The sequence below is a fragment of the Anas platyrhynchos genome, chromosome Z, assembly GCF_047663525.1.
Source record: "Anas platyrhynchos isolate ZD024472 breed Pekin duck chromosome Z, IASCAAS_PekinDuck_T2T, whole genome shotgun sequence".
NCBI lineage: Eukaryota > Metazoa > Chordata > Aves > Anseriformes > Anatidae > Anas > Anas platyrhynchos.
Window position 1 is genome coordinate 39,955,808 of NC_092621.1, and position 15,948 is coordinate 39,971,755.

The window sequence follows — 15,948 nt, forward strand, 5'->3', positions numbered from 1 at the left end:
GAAAAGTGTTTCATCTTGCTAGTGAGAAAAGTGTTTCAAAATAAGCTACTCACTAAAAATCTCTGAAAGGGTGTTCCACTTGGTTACCATCAGTGAGAAAAACACCTTCCATATGATCAAGGCACTAATAAGGAGGTTTTCAAAACCTTAATGACACATTTTTAATGAAAATAATAATAAAGAAATTTGCTATACTGTTATGTGTTTGTCACTGAAAAGAGTATGAAGGTTTCTTAATGGTCTCATTTCCAATACTAAACATTATTATAGTCAAGGAGGTTAGAGGACTAACTAGTTGTTGCAGTTTTATTAAAAGAAAACTAAACTCTTTTCTCTGAGTTTACTGGATACAAGGTCTTTCCCATAATAAACAACTAACCTTACCAAATCTAAAAAAATCTGTGAAAACTTAGCCTTTACTCACTGAAAACAATGAACCATTTTTTTCCAGGAGAGAAGGGGAATAAAGAACAGTTATAGTATATTGAAATATAAGGCTTGGAAAAAGGAATAAGTGCATAAAAACCCTGGACAACAGTCTTATTTAAGTAATACCTGGATACCACCTAATCAAAACCAAAATAAGTGAAACTGGAACATAAAAATGGAGAGCAGGGGGCAATACTATAGATAAATGTTTGTTCTTTTCTCAAAATAAAGTACATATTTATTTTCTAATTGCGAGATATCAAATACAACTATAGCATACCACCTGACTTTTTCCTGACACTCATGGTAAATTAATGTTATTCCTATTGCCTAAAAGAATAATTTTATAAATGTGTAAAATTCGGCAAGATAACAAAGATAAAGCAAAGACTAGGGGGAAGAATTCGGTATAAAATTTATCACCTATATTTTACCCTGTTTCCTGAAATGGATGCCTATACTTGAAATTTTTTAAGCATGGTAAACACAGGAACATTATCTTGTTATATGTGAACAGAAAATTTGTTTGTTTTTTTTTTTCTCAATCAAGGCTACAAGGAATGAAAATCATAGAATATCCTGAGTTGGAAGGGACCCATAAGGATCTTAGGGCCTAGCTCCTGACTCCACACAGGTCTACCAAAAATTCAGACCATATAACTAAGAGCACAGTCCCAATGCTTCTTAAACTCTGACAGGCTTGATGCCATGACTACATCCCCGGGGAGCCTGTTCCAGTGCACGACAACTCTCTTGGTGAAGAATCTTCCTGATACCCATTCTGAACCTCCCCTGTCACAGCCTGACACGGTCCTATCGCTGGTCATTAAAGAGAATAGATCAGTGCCTGCCCCTTTCTGACTCTGTCAGATTACCCTGATTCTGAGAGCAATTACTAAGCTAGTGTGACTGATTCCCTCCACTCCTCTTCATTAGGAAGCTGTAGACCACAACAACATATCCCCTCAGCCTCCTCTTTTTCAGGCTGAACAGGCTAAGTGACCTCAGCTTCTCCTCATTCCCCTCTAGACCCTTCACCATCTTCATAGTCCTCCTCTGGACACTCTCCAACAGTTTCACATCCTTTTTTAAAGAACCTGTAAGTCAATGACAACCTTTCCACCGGCCACTTAAGCAGGACTTAGATGGAGCCTTTAGCTGTTGAGAATATTAACTTTTAAGGAACCAGTATGGTTTCATTCTAAGTTACAATTTTACTCTTGAGTATAGTGGGAATTAGGTCAAGCCTGTTTTATATGAAAAAGTGTGAAAACATCCACACTTTGAGGGATGAATCTTTAGCTTGAAGGACTATCTGCAGCTCTGATTTTTTTATTATTTTTTTTTTTGAGGTAGGTGAAATATTCAACCAGTCTTTGCTTGCATCAAAGAGAACCGAAGGAGCGATGTTAAAATACCTTCCAGATCACAAAATATCATCCAAAAAGATTTTATTTGAAGAAATACAACAAAATGGACCTCTATTCTGAATCTTTCTCATTTATACGTTTATGCTGTCATCTGCTGTCATACACCATATATTTCATAAGATAGCTGTGCTTGACCAACAGAGAAGTATTTTTACCACTCAGTAACTTTGATTTCTACCCTAGAGCATGGGAGTTCAACTTGGAAACATCCAGCTGTTTGACTGGTGATGAACACAGTTATGTTTTACGAAACCATTTGATAAAAAAATGAAACAAGTATTGGTATCAAATGGCACCCTTGCTGATAACCTCTGTACTAGTTAAGGGATCAAGCGGGCATGATAAATTTGATGATCTTATGGACTTATGCTGAAATCAATCAAATTTTCCATCATGTTTTCTGGTTCAAAACCGTACTTTTCTTTCCTATCTTGCTGGCTGCAACTGAATTATTGCATCCTATCTCTACACCATTCCCACATAGGAGGGATTAAATTATTTGCCATTAGAAGCGGTCATTTCTACATCTGACAGATGGTTACATCAGGCTTATCTTATGTTTACATTTAAGTTTTAAATCTGCCTCCAGAGGCTATAGCAAGAGAATTGAGGAATGGCAGAAATACTTATTAAGTTTCTAAACACAAACTGCAAAATTTGAATATTCTCCTACATGACCGAATTTTTAATTTGGACAAAAATTACTTTAAAAGTGTTCATTAATAATTTAATCAATACTTTGAAAATGACTGCAAAAATAAATAATCAAACAAACAAACAAAAAATAAATAAATAAATGTTTTGTTCTTACTTGTTAACATGTTACGTAAATAGTAAAAGATCAATCCAAAGCATACCAAAATGAAAATGCCCTCTGTAAAAGCTAAAACTAAGGTCTCTGCACAGATGTAAAATCATCATTTTAGGTGCCATTACCCTTCTCAAAAGATTCTGAAACAGTGAAGTTCATCACTGATGATGTAAATTTAAATTTACATGAAAAAACATTCTGATTCACTTTTGCTTGATTTCCTCATAAATAAATTATTATCTCCAATATTGAGTTTCACCTGCATTATAAAGAACAAGCAGTCATTTGTAATAAAATATATCTAAATTTCAAATAAATACAGGAAAATATTTCTAACATGTGATTTAAGGTTTACGTTTATTGAAACTCGGAGGTTTCAATATGGAAATGAATGAATGGAAAGAATTAAAGAGATTTTTACCAATTAATACATAGACTTAATAGGTAGAGACAGCAGAGTGACATATTCTGGAGGATAAAAAGGTACTAAAGATTACACAATACATATCTGAAGCTATTTGTGCCTTCATTTAGTGCAAGCCAGAATGATGTTGTGTCCCCTGCTTTAGAAAAATTTGTGTGGCCATTACTGATATGAATTCACTTTTTCTAATCTGCTTAAAACTCACAGTCTATCTTTGCTACAAACAGTGTAAGGTGGCAAGGATACTAAAACATAACCTCCATACTTAGACCAGTACAGCATTTGTGTAGGTCCCTGAAGGATGATGCCTCTGTATTAATGAAGTGTAATGAGCAGTAGCATTTTGTAGCCTCAGTTCTCCCTAGGTCCAGAGCAAAGGGAATAAGAATTATTCTCATAACACTGGTCTGTTAAAAATTCAACAGCCCTTGAATCCTAAGCAAAATTATTAACTTCACCGTCTGGTCAGTGGTATCGGGTACCATGAAAGCTTTTTCTTAACTCTCATGCAAGTAATTGAATGGGTAACTGTTGACAATATAGTTTACATATAGAAACTCAAAGGTACCATACACTCTTGCCAAATATAAGTATTGTATGCTCTTCATCCATTAGTTGTTAAGAATTTGCATGGCAGCTGAAGGGAACATTACTGATGTATTGGAGCAAAGGAAGATTCACAAGTTCTTGCTCATCTCTATTTGTCTGTGTTCCTCTTGCTTTCCTCTGATGGTTTGCCAGAATGGTCTTCTACTTCCAGAAATGCTGAGAATGGTTGTCCTATTTTTGACAATTCATTCCTGCAAAGAAACCTAACTATTAGCAACTTTTTCTGGAAAAATTCAATGCCTTATTTCTTAGTCAACTATAAAGGAGTCCACCTAACAGTCATATTGTTTACAAAAGCAGAACAATCTTATGGTGATAAATACTGATTAGACATGTTAAAAAGGGAAAAAATGATTACATTATGTATGTGGATATTATATTGCCTGGCATGTTGCAATGAATAAGGTAGAACTGGACATTCTTCTAGCTGAAAGCAAAGGTAGCAGTGTTATATAACTGAAGGTTATGCTGACAACTTGAAATAACACTATATGCATTGGTTCAGTCATAAATTTGGTAGATAGGTAGCTTTCAATAACCCATTTTATTTGATTACAATGGTCCTTACATATTTGATAAGTTATAAAGAGGATTTTTATCCTCTTTTTGACCCTTTTATATTGTGCAGCTAGAATTCAAAAAAGGCATCTGCCCTGGTACTGGTACTGTGAAACTATTCAAATACCATCAATAGAAAGACTGAGGAGAAGAGCCCCATATAGAAGGGCTTATCAGGAAGAGACAGGCATGTGTGTGATATAGTGGGGCTATAGAAAATTTGAAGGCAGTTCCTATGTTGGAGAATGCACACAGGTTCAACACGTTCTCCCTTTGGACAAAATGCTGCAGACATAGCACAGAAGAGCTGAGAACCTGAAATGTATAAATGTATTTCAAAGTCATTTTAGGTGCCTGCACTTTGTTATGCAAATTAATGAATCTGTACAAATTAGTCTGTAAGTCTCATTCATTCATTCATTCATTCATTCATTCATTCATTCATTTGAAAAGTACCTCTTTAGTAGTCTTGCTCAGTTTAAACACATGTATGTTTGAAGAACCAAACATGTTTCTGTTCTTGCCTACCTTTGGAGTGCTTGGTTTTGTTAATTTTAATATAAGACACAAGCAAATGCACAATTGTGACTCTGATTACCTGGGTTGTTTTTGGTGGACCATTTAAACTTTTACTCAAGCTTCTGCATCCTTAAATTAAAGACAACTACCTATCAAACATTGCTGTGAATACTTAATTTCTTAATTAATTTCTTAATTTTGTATTTGCATGGGAAAATCATCCAGTCTCTGAACTGCAAGTGTTCCATTAAGCATAGTTGCCTAGTTTTCTACATTTTTAGAAATCACCAACTTACCAATTAATTAATGTTTTTGTTATGAAGGTTGACTTTTTTCTTTAATCTGTTGGGCATTGGTGATATGCATTACACACCTCTGAGTATAAACAATCCTTTTCTCTTTACTGTTGCCGCTATTTCTGCAGTATGTACGTGTGTCTTTTGACACAAAGCCTGACCTTCTTCTGCACCTGATGACCAAAGAGTGGCAGCTTGAGCTCCCTAAACTTCTCATCTCTGTGCATGGGGGCCTTCAGAATTTTGAACTTCAGCCAAAGCTCAAGCAAGTCTTTGGGAAAGGCCTCATTAAGGCTGCTATGACAACTGGAGCATGGATATTCACTGGAGGAGTAAACACAGGTAACAGCAATATTGAAATGAAAGCACAGTGTCAGCTAGGACATTTCATCAGTTTGACCAAAAAAAAAAAAAAAAAGGTCTGATCATAACAGGATAATATTGCATGTTTTATTTTATTACTGCTAGCTGTACTATGTGTAAACAAGAAAATGGCAAGTTCATACCAGTCTGGCAGCTACCAGGGAATAAAAGGTTCACTAAAGCATGAAAAGTACACTGGGAAGCTGAAAATAAGGCCTCCTGTGAGGCAATTATACTAGTACATTGCCAGTGAAGACTTTATGAAATAAACAATCAGCTACCGGGAAAGGCTACTAACCAGAAACCCAAGAAGCCAAACACTTATTGGATAAAATGGAAAACAATTTCATCCAGAAAAAAACCTCTTATTTTCTCTTATAAGACCATCTGAAGTGTGAAAGGAAAAAAGTTCTGTTTTATGGATGTGATAGAAAACATTATGGTGAATAAGTATCACTTTTTCCTTTCTGGCAGACAGCTTGACCTACTTTTTCCTATTACCCCTGGAGCAAGAGAGATAATATTGCCATTTGTATTCAAAGTTAAGAACATCTGTAACATACCATATGGACCTTCTATGAACTCAATACAGTAGCTGCCCTGCTCTGCTGGGAGACAGCATGTAGGTTTTGGGAATAAACTATAAAACATAATTCCCTAGATGAAAAAAAAAAAACTTGGAATATGCTTCCCAATTACCCTTCCTGAAGGAGGCAGAAAGGAGGAAAGAGTCAAGGGAAAATCAAAGAGTTCTGCTAAAGATAAATGTAAAAAGTTTTGAGACAGGACACACTTGTCAATTCTTGTCATTCTCATTTATTGCAGTAACAACACTATAATTTATTGCTTTAGTAATTTCACAGAGTGTATCCTCTTACTCTCTGTGGAAAATATTGTAATCACTATTAATTAATCATGCATTAATTTTAGTGTGCTGTGGATCAACTCATATGTATTTAAATATGAATGCTTAGTAGGAGTGTTGGGATTTTTAGTTTCCAAAACATATCAAATTTTAAACAATATTCACAGAAGCAATATAAATAGCAAAGAGGAATAATTTCTTGACTGTTAGATAGATAAACAGATACACACATGTATCATAAGGAAGAAAATCAGGTTAAATATTGACCTCTCTTTTGTGGTAATAATAATTTGACTTGTTGGCAGATACTGTTGTAATGATAAAGGTAAAGGCAGATTTAAAAAAAATGTTAAAAACATATTAGAAAACTGTAGACGTTGTACATTCACTGCAGTGTACACACCACAGAAGCTCTGGAAATAAGACTGCAGAAATTTTGTAGATGACAACGAAATATATAATATTTGCATTTGGGAAATGAATGACTGCATCATACCATTTTTCAAAACATCATAGTTGTGAATGCCAAAACAAAATGAACAAAACAGAAAAAATGAATATAATTACTGTTGAAAATGATATTTTTTTTCCTGTAATCAAAAGTGACCTAGTCAAACCAATTGAATTTATGTTGCTATGTGTTATAAATAGATGTAACTTCAGAAGCCATTGTGCATTATCAGCTACCTTTCGTTGCTCCTTTTGAATTGTGTAACAAAACATCTCATTGACTCAAAGCTAGGTTTTCAAATTGTTTAGGTGAAAATTCAGTGTTTAATATGAACTTGTGAGAACTTAGAATTTCTGTATCTAGTCAGTTCAGTTCTTGATGAATTTTTACATTATATTTCTCTTAACAAAATGTGTAATTGAAAAATCCTTAAATACTGCTGTTGCATTGTGAAGCAGTGACGTGACAAGAATGGTACGTACTTAATTATAAGCATAACTGTTAAATAAACAAGTGTTGTTTTTTTTTTGTTTGTTTGGTTGTTTTTGTTTTTGTTTTTGTTTTTGTTTTTTTCCGGAATATTCATGCTATACTGAAATTTGATTATCCTACTTAGCAGGATTTTTATTTTTTTTTTTTGGTGGGAGGGGGTGGTAATCTAGCCAAATATTCTGCTCCAAATCATGAGGATTTTTGGGTTATAATTTTAAAAATAATACCTGGGTATAGGTTGTTTATTTTGCCTTATATACTACAGGAAAGAAATTTGACACAAGAACTTTGTTTCTTTCTTACATGGCTCATTTAAAATGAGGGTAATATATGGCTAAAATTGTACCTGTTGCATAACTCTTATAATGCCTATCCAGTCATTTTGAAATTCCTTGAATCAGAACAAGAGGCAAACAGAGAAACCAAATAACAGAAAATGTCCACAGTAAATCCACAGGTCTGCCTCAATACAGCTACATAAATAATATTATTTATAAAATATTATTGATGCCCAGGTCAAAAATTATTTACTGTAAAGGAAAGAGGAATGACACATATCCTCTGCACCTCTGAAATGCTGACAAAACTGGTCTAAAGCAGCAGTACCAGAAAGCACACAGAAGAGAGCTGGGAAGCACTCATTCTCTCTATACTAATTTCTATTTTCATGCTGATCCTCAGGTGACAGTTTGTTGGAAAGAATGACTGAATAGTTCAACACAGAGTACTGAAATTATTTTTTTCAGATATTCAGATACAAAGAAACTTTACATATTTTTCTCATTCCTGTACTTGTTCCTATGCTTGGGAAGGATACATATACCAAATATCTGTTTGTGTGGATGTGTGTGCAGATAAACATGTTACAGTAAGCTATCAATATTTATTTGATTATTATTATTATGGCCTGTGATTTTCTTTTTTCCTGCTACTTCATTTAATAATTTTGTAGATCACAAAAGTATTCATATTTTTACTTAATTGCAAGTGTTAAGTTGCAAGTAGCTTTCATGAATTGTATAGGAGTTCCCTAAGAAGGGATTCTATACTGCATCCACACCTTTTTTTTTTTTTTTCTCCAGGGGTCATTCGCCATGTTGGAGATGCACTGAAAGATCATGCCTCAAAATCTAGAGGGAAGATATGCACCATTGGTATAGCTCCCTGGGGGATTGTTGAAAATCAGGAGGACCTGATTGGCAAAGATGTAAGCCCTATGTGGACATAGGTTACCTCCAATGTATATAAATATTCCAGTTACTTTGTTTTTCTCTCCATCCTGCATTTAACAATTCCTTACAGAATTATTGTCTGTAGCAAAAAAATCAATGCATACTTAGAGTTGCCATTACAGTTGATAACAGTTTTGATATAGCAACAAGAACAGCAGCAAGTCAAGAAACAGGAATTTGCATTATTTTCTAGAATATATATATATCTTCTAAAATATATATATATATATATATATATAAAGTAATTTCATTAAATGTTATTCTAACAAATATACTAACGCATCATCCTTACATCAATATGCACTCTGAAGATTGCCGAAGCAAAATCTGATTGGAAACCTTGAATTCAGATGCACTTTGCAACAACACTATGATGGATTGATTAAGTTCATAACTATAGACAGTTCTCTGTACAACATATTCCATCCTATTCTTTTTTATTACTGCAACTGGGAAAAGACTTGTAAATATCGGCCATGAGATCAGACCTCACAGAGTCATTATGCCAGTCACCTTCCATTGGTTCTTCCGAAACAACACCAAGGATTTGGGTATTTTGATCTTGGGCAGCCCTTTGAGAAGCCAGGTATGTGGGCTGCTGACCGACTTCAGCTCAGCAAGTGAGGCACAAGTGTGTCGGGAAGCAAGCTCTCTGGGCTAATTACCAGGGCTTTAAACTAGGTTTGATGGGGGAAGGGAGGGGAGCTAAAAGTGACAGAGAAGGGCTGGGTGAAGTTGTCACTGCTGTCACTGTTGATATCAGGGAAAAACCTCTGGGTTGTCCCATAGGATTGTCCAAGGGCTCCTCAGAGAAGGTAATGATCCCAATACCCTGTCCAGAATTTTTTTCTTCTTGCATTCCTCCAGGCGTAACTGTGCCTGCTGCTTCCCTAAAGTGCCTGTATACCAATGTGTGGAGCATGGGAAATAAACAGGATGAGCTTGATATCTGTGTTCGGTCACAGGGCCATGATCTCGTTGCAATCACAGAGATGCGGTGGGACAGCTCGCACAGCTAGAACACTGTCATGGAGGGCGATGTCCTTTTTAGGAAAGACAGGCTGGGGAAGTGAGCGGGTGGGGTTGTCCTTTATTTGAGGGAGCAATTAGAATGTACCCAGCTCCACCTAGGGGAGGGTGATGGTCAAGTGGAGAGCTTGTGGGTGAGAATTAAGGGGTGGGCTGGTATGGGGGACACTGTTGTGGGGGTCTACTACAGGTCACCAGATCAGGAGGAGGAGGTCGATGAGGCCTCCAAGAAGCAGCTGGTAGTAACCTCACGATCACAGGTGCTGGTTCTCACGGGGGACTTTAGATTTCCAGACATCTGTTGGGTAAGCAACTCGGCCAGGCATGTGCAGTCCAAATGGTTCCTACAATGTGTTGAAGACAATTTTCTGATGCAGGTTGTGGAGGAGCCAATGAGTCAGGGGGTGCTCCTGGACCTTGTCCTTACCAACAGGGGTGAGCTTGTTAGGGATGTGAAGGTTGGTGGCAGCTTGGGATGCAGTGACCATGAAATGGTGGAGTTCAAGATGGAACTTGGTGGAAGAAGTAAGGCTAAAAGCAGAATTGCAACCCCGAACTTTCGAAGAGCCAACTTCGACCTCTTCCGGGACCTGCTTGGGAGTATCTCATGGGATAGACAGCTAGAAGGCAAGGGTGCATGTGAGAGCTGGGCTACTTCTTCCAAGCTCAGGATCGGTGCATCCCTAAGAGTAGGAAATCAGGGAAGGGGGGCAGAAAACCTGCATGGATGAGCGAGGAGCTCATTGATAAGATCAAAAGGAAGAGGAAGGTTTATGAAATGTGGAAAAAGGGCCTGTCCTCTTGTGAGGAGTATAGAAGTGTTGTCAGGGCCTGCAGGGATGTGACAAAGGCTAAAGCCCCCCTAGAGATGAGGCTTGCAAAAGAGATAAAAGATAATAAGAAGGTTTGTGGTTTTTTTTTTTTGTTTTGTTTTGTTTTTAAGTATGTTAACAGTAAAAGAAAGATTAGGGATAATGTGGGTCCCTTGCTGAATGAAGGGGGTGTCCTGGTAATGGGAGACACTGAGAAGGTGAAGATACTGAATGCTTTCTTTGCTTCAGTCTTTGCTTCAAGGACTATCCCCCCAGGACTCCTCAATCCTGGAGGGAGGAGAAAGAGTCTGGGAAGTGGAGATCTCCCCCCTAGTTGACAAGGGAGTGGTTCGGGAGCGTCTGAGTGGGCTCAACACACAAAAATCCATGTGTCCTGATGGGATGAATCCACGTGTGCTAAGGGAGTTGGCAGAGGCAATCGCCAAACCACTCTCTATCATCTTTGAAAGGTCCTGGATAACAGGAGAGGTGCCTGAAGATTGGACGATAGCCAATGTCACTCGAGTCTTCAAGAAGGGCAAGAAGGAGAATCCGGGAAACTACAGGCCAGTCAGTCTCACCTCTGTCCCTGGAAAGGTATTGGAACAGCTTGTTCTGGATACCATCTCCAAGCAATTGGAAGAGAAGAAGATCATGAGGAGTAGTCAGCAAGAGGAAGTCATGCTCGACCAACCTCATTGTCTTCTATGATGGCATCACCATCTGGGTAGATGAGGGGAGAGCAGTGGATGTCATCTACCTTGACTTTAGCAAGGCTTTTGATACTGTCTCTCATGACATCCTGCTAGCAAAGCTGAGAAAGTGTGGGATAGAGGAGTGGACAGTAAGGTGGGTTGAGAACTGGCTGACTGGCTGAGCTCAGAGAGTGGTGATTGGTGGTGCAGAGTCTGGCTGGAGACCTGTGACTAGCATTGTTCCCCAGGGGTTGGTGCTGGGTCTGGTCTTGTTCAACATCTTCATCGACAACCTTGATGAGGGAATAGTGTCTGCCCTCAGCAAGTACACTGATGACACAAAGCTGGGAGGAGTGGCTGACACACCAGAAGGCTGTGCTGCCATTCAGCGAGACCTGGCCCGGCTGGAGAGATGGGCAGGAAGAAACCAAATTAGGTTTAATAAGAGCAAATATAGAGTCCTGCACCTGGGAAGGAACAACCGCACGTATCAGTACAGGCTGGGAGATGACTTGCTGGAGAGGAGCTCTGTAGAGAAGGACCTGGGGGTCCTGGTGGATGACAGGTTGACCATGAGCCAGCAGTGTGCCCTCATGGCCAAGAGTGCCAATGGGATCCTGGTGTGCATTAAAAGGATTGTGGTCAGCATGTCAAGGGAGGTGATCTGCCCTGGTCAGGCCTGACCTGGAGTATTGTGTCCAATTCTGGGCTCCCCGGTACAAAAAAGAGAGGGATCTCCTAGAAAGAGTCCAGTGGAGGACAACAAAGATGCTACGGGGCCTGAAGCATCTTCCTTATGAGGAAAGACTGAGAAAGCTAGGTCTGTTCAGCCTGGAGATATTCAAGGCCTGTCTAGACACCTACCCTTGCAGCCTGCTCTAAGGAACCTGCTTTGGCAGGGGGGTTGGACCTGATGGTCTTCCAAGGTCTTTTCCAACCTCTTCGATTCTGTGATTCTAGAATAGGCACAGCTGGTATTTCTTACACTCCTTCACATCATCCTTCTCTTTTAAATCTATACTGTCACTCAGAAACTTTAACCCCCTTAATTTGAAATGGATTATTTTATTTTATTTTATTTTATTTTATTTTATTTTATTTTATTTTATTTTACTTTTTTATTTTATATTACACTGGCTAGCTGGAGATTTTCTGAGTTTCTTTCTGCCTCACCTCTGTTTCGCTCTAAAATTTTCTACCTGGAAATAAGTATGAGTGAAGAAGTAATACAGTGTATGCACACATTTTTCATAATGATCATTTTGTTTTCTAAATCAATATAACTCATTCTTCTTGGTATATTTGTCCATTAACAAGTTGAGGAGGGGAAGAAGATTCAATTACCAGTTAAGTCCAGATGAACTACAGTGAATGTGAAGAAATTGATCCAGTTGGGATTTGTTGCAGTTCACTATTAAAGCGCAGTTATTAGGGACAATGCTTATTAACATAGGTTGATATTCTCCAGTACCACAAGTGCTTGTATAATAAGGCTACCAATATATACAAAAAGCAAACAGGATATGGTACTGCAGAAGTAATATAGAGTCTATATATAAATATTAATTCTTCTGAGATATAATGCAAAAGGCAGAAATGGTTAATCAAAAAGATGAGCTGCATCTTGTTAAAGAACTATAAGGTTAACGTACACATCAATTTCAAGTAAGCAATATTTACTGATTATGCACGGAGTTCTTCTGGTAGCATTGCAAGAAGAAATCAGTCAAATAAGAACATCAAATTGGTCCTGAATTCTGGGACATTTTTATTCCTCCATTAGGTATTTCCACTTTTTGGAAGCTACATACCACAGTTCACAAAAGTAACCACTTTTAAGGGGATTCTGTAGCCTTATGAAAAAGTTGAAGAAAGAAGATGACTTCCCAGCTGTTGCGGCCAAGTGGAACAGTACTCTGATTGTTGTAAAAAATAATCTTCTTACCATAAAAGGACTTTTTGTCCAGTGCGTGCAGTTTCTTTTGAAACATTTGGTGGGGAAGTTTTTTGAAATCTTATGTTGGATATTAGGAGAAACTTCTTTACAGAAAGAGTTGTGTGGCATTGGCATTGGCTGCCCAGGGAAGTGGTCAAGTCACCATCACTGGAAGTCTTCAAGAAACATGTAAATTTAGAACTTGGTAGATGGTTTAGTGCTAGAGTTTAGTGTTATGTTAAAAGTTGAACTAGATGATCTTAGAGGTCTTTTCCAACTTGAATGATTCTATGATTCTGTGAACATCTGAGTGCACTATATTGACTGGCTCATTAGAGATGAATGCTGTGAAATGAACCAAGAAGAGGAAATATAAATAATACCATAGGAATGTAAAATGTACTGCCATTAAGCAAGAAACACAAGGCACAAAGGATTATGTAGGGAAAGAAATGTCAATGAATAGTAAAAGACCTGCTGAACTCTAGCATCAACATGGTTTTATGTTTATGTTCACTAAGTCTAGTTAAATTATGATCAAAACTAAAGAGTTGTCAAAACATCCCCTCACAGCTTAGAGCAGAATTAGATATAGAAAACTTTCTTAGTCATGGAATATTTGCGGGGGTGGGGAGGACATTATTATTGATGTTTCACATCACCCAGTGCATGCTTTTGCTCTTTGCTTCATGGCACACTGGGCTTGCTCAGCAGAGCCATGCCTCTGCTAACATTCCAGCCCTTGTCATCTTTGAAGTCATAGATGAGAAGTTTTGTTACATCTACCGTCCAAATCAGCTTGTGAAGCCCAAGGGCTTTCTTCAGACTCTTGAAGAGAAGTGCCCAAGTAAATCAAGCAACATATTACTGTTGTTTGCTATTTGTTATTGTGATGGTTAAAGGTCCCTGAGGAGACTAGTCTTACTCCGGTATGGTAAAAGCAATACAGTAGAAAATAGTGCCCATCTTAACAAACTTAAATTCTATTTTCAAACCAAAGCACATGAGGGGAAGGTAGTCAGGTGTTTCCAGTTTTCTGTTAGAAAAACTGAGAAAGATGGCTTTCTTAGTCTTGTAGAAAATGTATATCACAGTCATGTTTCTCCTTACACACAGAGCCATCTTTCCATTTAAAAGAGCTCAGTCTTTGTAGCAAGCATGTGATTTCACCCTTTCAGTGTCCATCAATTCCTAGTCACCTAAGTAGAAAGAGTGTTTGGATTAGAAGTAGAGCATTGATTTTAGTACTTTGCATATACTCAGTGAAATCATCCAGATGTCTCATTTTTAGTCCACAGAAGTGAGTATATTAGACTTAAATCAGGATATCCTTTTATTGTGTGACATCATGAAGAAATGGACACCTTCAGCATGATGTGTCACTGATCAGTGGCAATGCTGTAGTACATGACCTACTAACTTAAGTAGAAAGCATTGATTTAGTAAAAAAAGTTTTAAAAACAATAGCTAAAACATTTTTGCTTACTAAATTCATTGAAAATAAAAGTGACCTTCTGTGTTGTCACACTCCAAAAATCCTGTCCACTCCAAAACATGTCACCCGCTCTTCCATGCCCACTATAAAAATAAAATGTTGATCCAGCAGATAAACATAGGAAGAAATTCATAAATTCTCTAATAATTTATTGTTTTTTATTTATCTTACTTAGAGTACGATTACATGGGTTACAGTGTTTCCCCATACCTCTTCATCAATCTCTGATTTACACTCAACAACTAGCGTATAGAAAAAAATGAAGCTCAACAGAAATCTTGGAGAAAGTGGAATACTTACGATTTTATCAGAAGTGCTAACCAGTAAAGGGAAGCCACAGAGGTCAGCTTAAATCACTTAGTACAGCAGAACACACAAAGAATATTGTGTGTTCTCAGCAGACTTGTAACATAACACACATTCTGCATCTAAGCAAAAAGTACTATCAAAAAGAAATATACTTTCTAACAGTAAACTGCTACATATATATATATATATCAACCTAATATTTACTACTGTGTATGTATATAGTATACACTAACCCTTTGCATGTCCTCCATGTTCCAGAATAAATTATCTTTTTTATTCTTTAGCATTCAAATACTTGAGACAAAGCCATTTCCAATTGTAAATGTTCTTTACAGACTTCACTTTTGTTAAAGAATAGATGCCTGCTCTTTTTCTCTTTCTCTTTTGTACTGTTCAGAATATTCAGAAAAATAAATAATAATAATAATAATAATTAATAACAGTAATAATACCTGAGTGGTGAGTATACTGCTACTTGAAGCCTACTCTCCCATAGAGTTGAAAGCACAAAAAAAAAAAAAAAAAAAAAAAAAAAAAAAGAGAAAAAGCTGTTCCTTTTAATATAAAACCTAGATTAAATAAAAGAATAAAAATTTAAATATTTGTTTTGTTGAAAACGACAACAAACAAAAAACTAGCTTTCATATTCTGTGTCTAGAAAAATATTTTTGATTTATTAAAGACTGCAGTTTCAGAGTAATTATTTTTTATCTCAGTGCAGTTGCTGGATTTCATAACTGTAATTGGATGTTAAAGTACGTCATCAACAAAATTTTGTCTAAGATGTTCAAATAGTACTCAAAGCAGAACACTGCAGACCTGTTCTATGTGCTTTGTTTTATCTTCCATTTTTTCAATATTGATTTGTATAATGGAAGATGGGGAATATTTAGAAGCTGGAAGGTTGTATACACTTGGGATGTCAAGGTCACAAGTGACGTTGTTTTAAGTCAGGCTTTCATGGAACAGGCACTTCTAGAATGAACCTCTCAAAACCACTGGGACAATAACTGACTAGCCAACTTATTCAGGGAAGGTTGGGTCATTCCATATTGTAGTACAATGTATTTTTTTAATAATTAACTACTTGATTACTTTATAACACAATACTTTTTCAGGAAGATGAACATTGTGCTGAAATTTAGTGTCAGGCCTGACATACAACACAGGGAGTAATTTATTTCTATAATATT

At 37.0% G+C, this 15,948-nt stretch overlaps 1 protein-coding gene across 4 annotated transcripts in view; it reads left to right on the plus strand.

Annotated features, from left to right (window-relative positions):
* TRPM3 (transient receptor potential cation channel subfamily M member 3) overlaps positions 1-15,948 on the plus strand; it is a 424,148-nt gene that overhangs the window by 275,239 nt on the left and 132,961 nt on the right. For all 4 annotated transcript variants that reach the window (XM_072031293.1, XM_038170832.2, XM_072031292.1 and 1 more), the window contains exons 4-5: positions 5,205-5,418; positions 8,330-8,454. In XM_072031293.1, the coding sequence (XP_071887394.1) occupies positions 5,205-5,418; positions 8,330-8,454 (339 nt within the window). The remainder of the gene's footprint in view (positions 1-5,204; positions 5,419-8,329; positions 8,455-15,948) is intronic.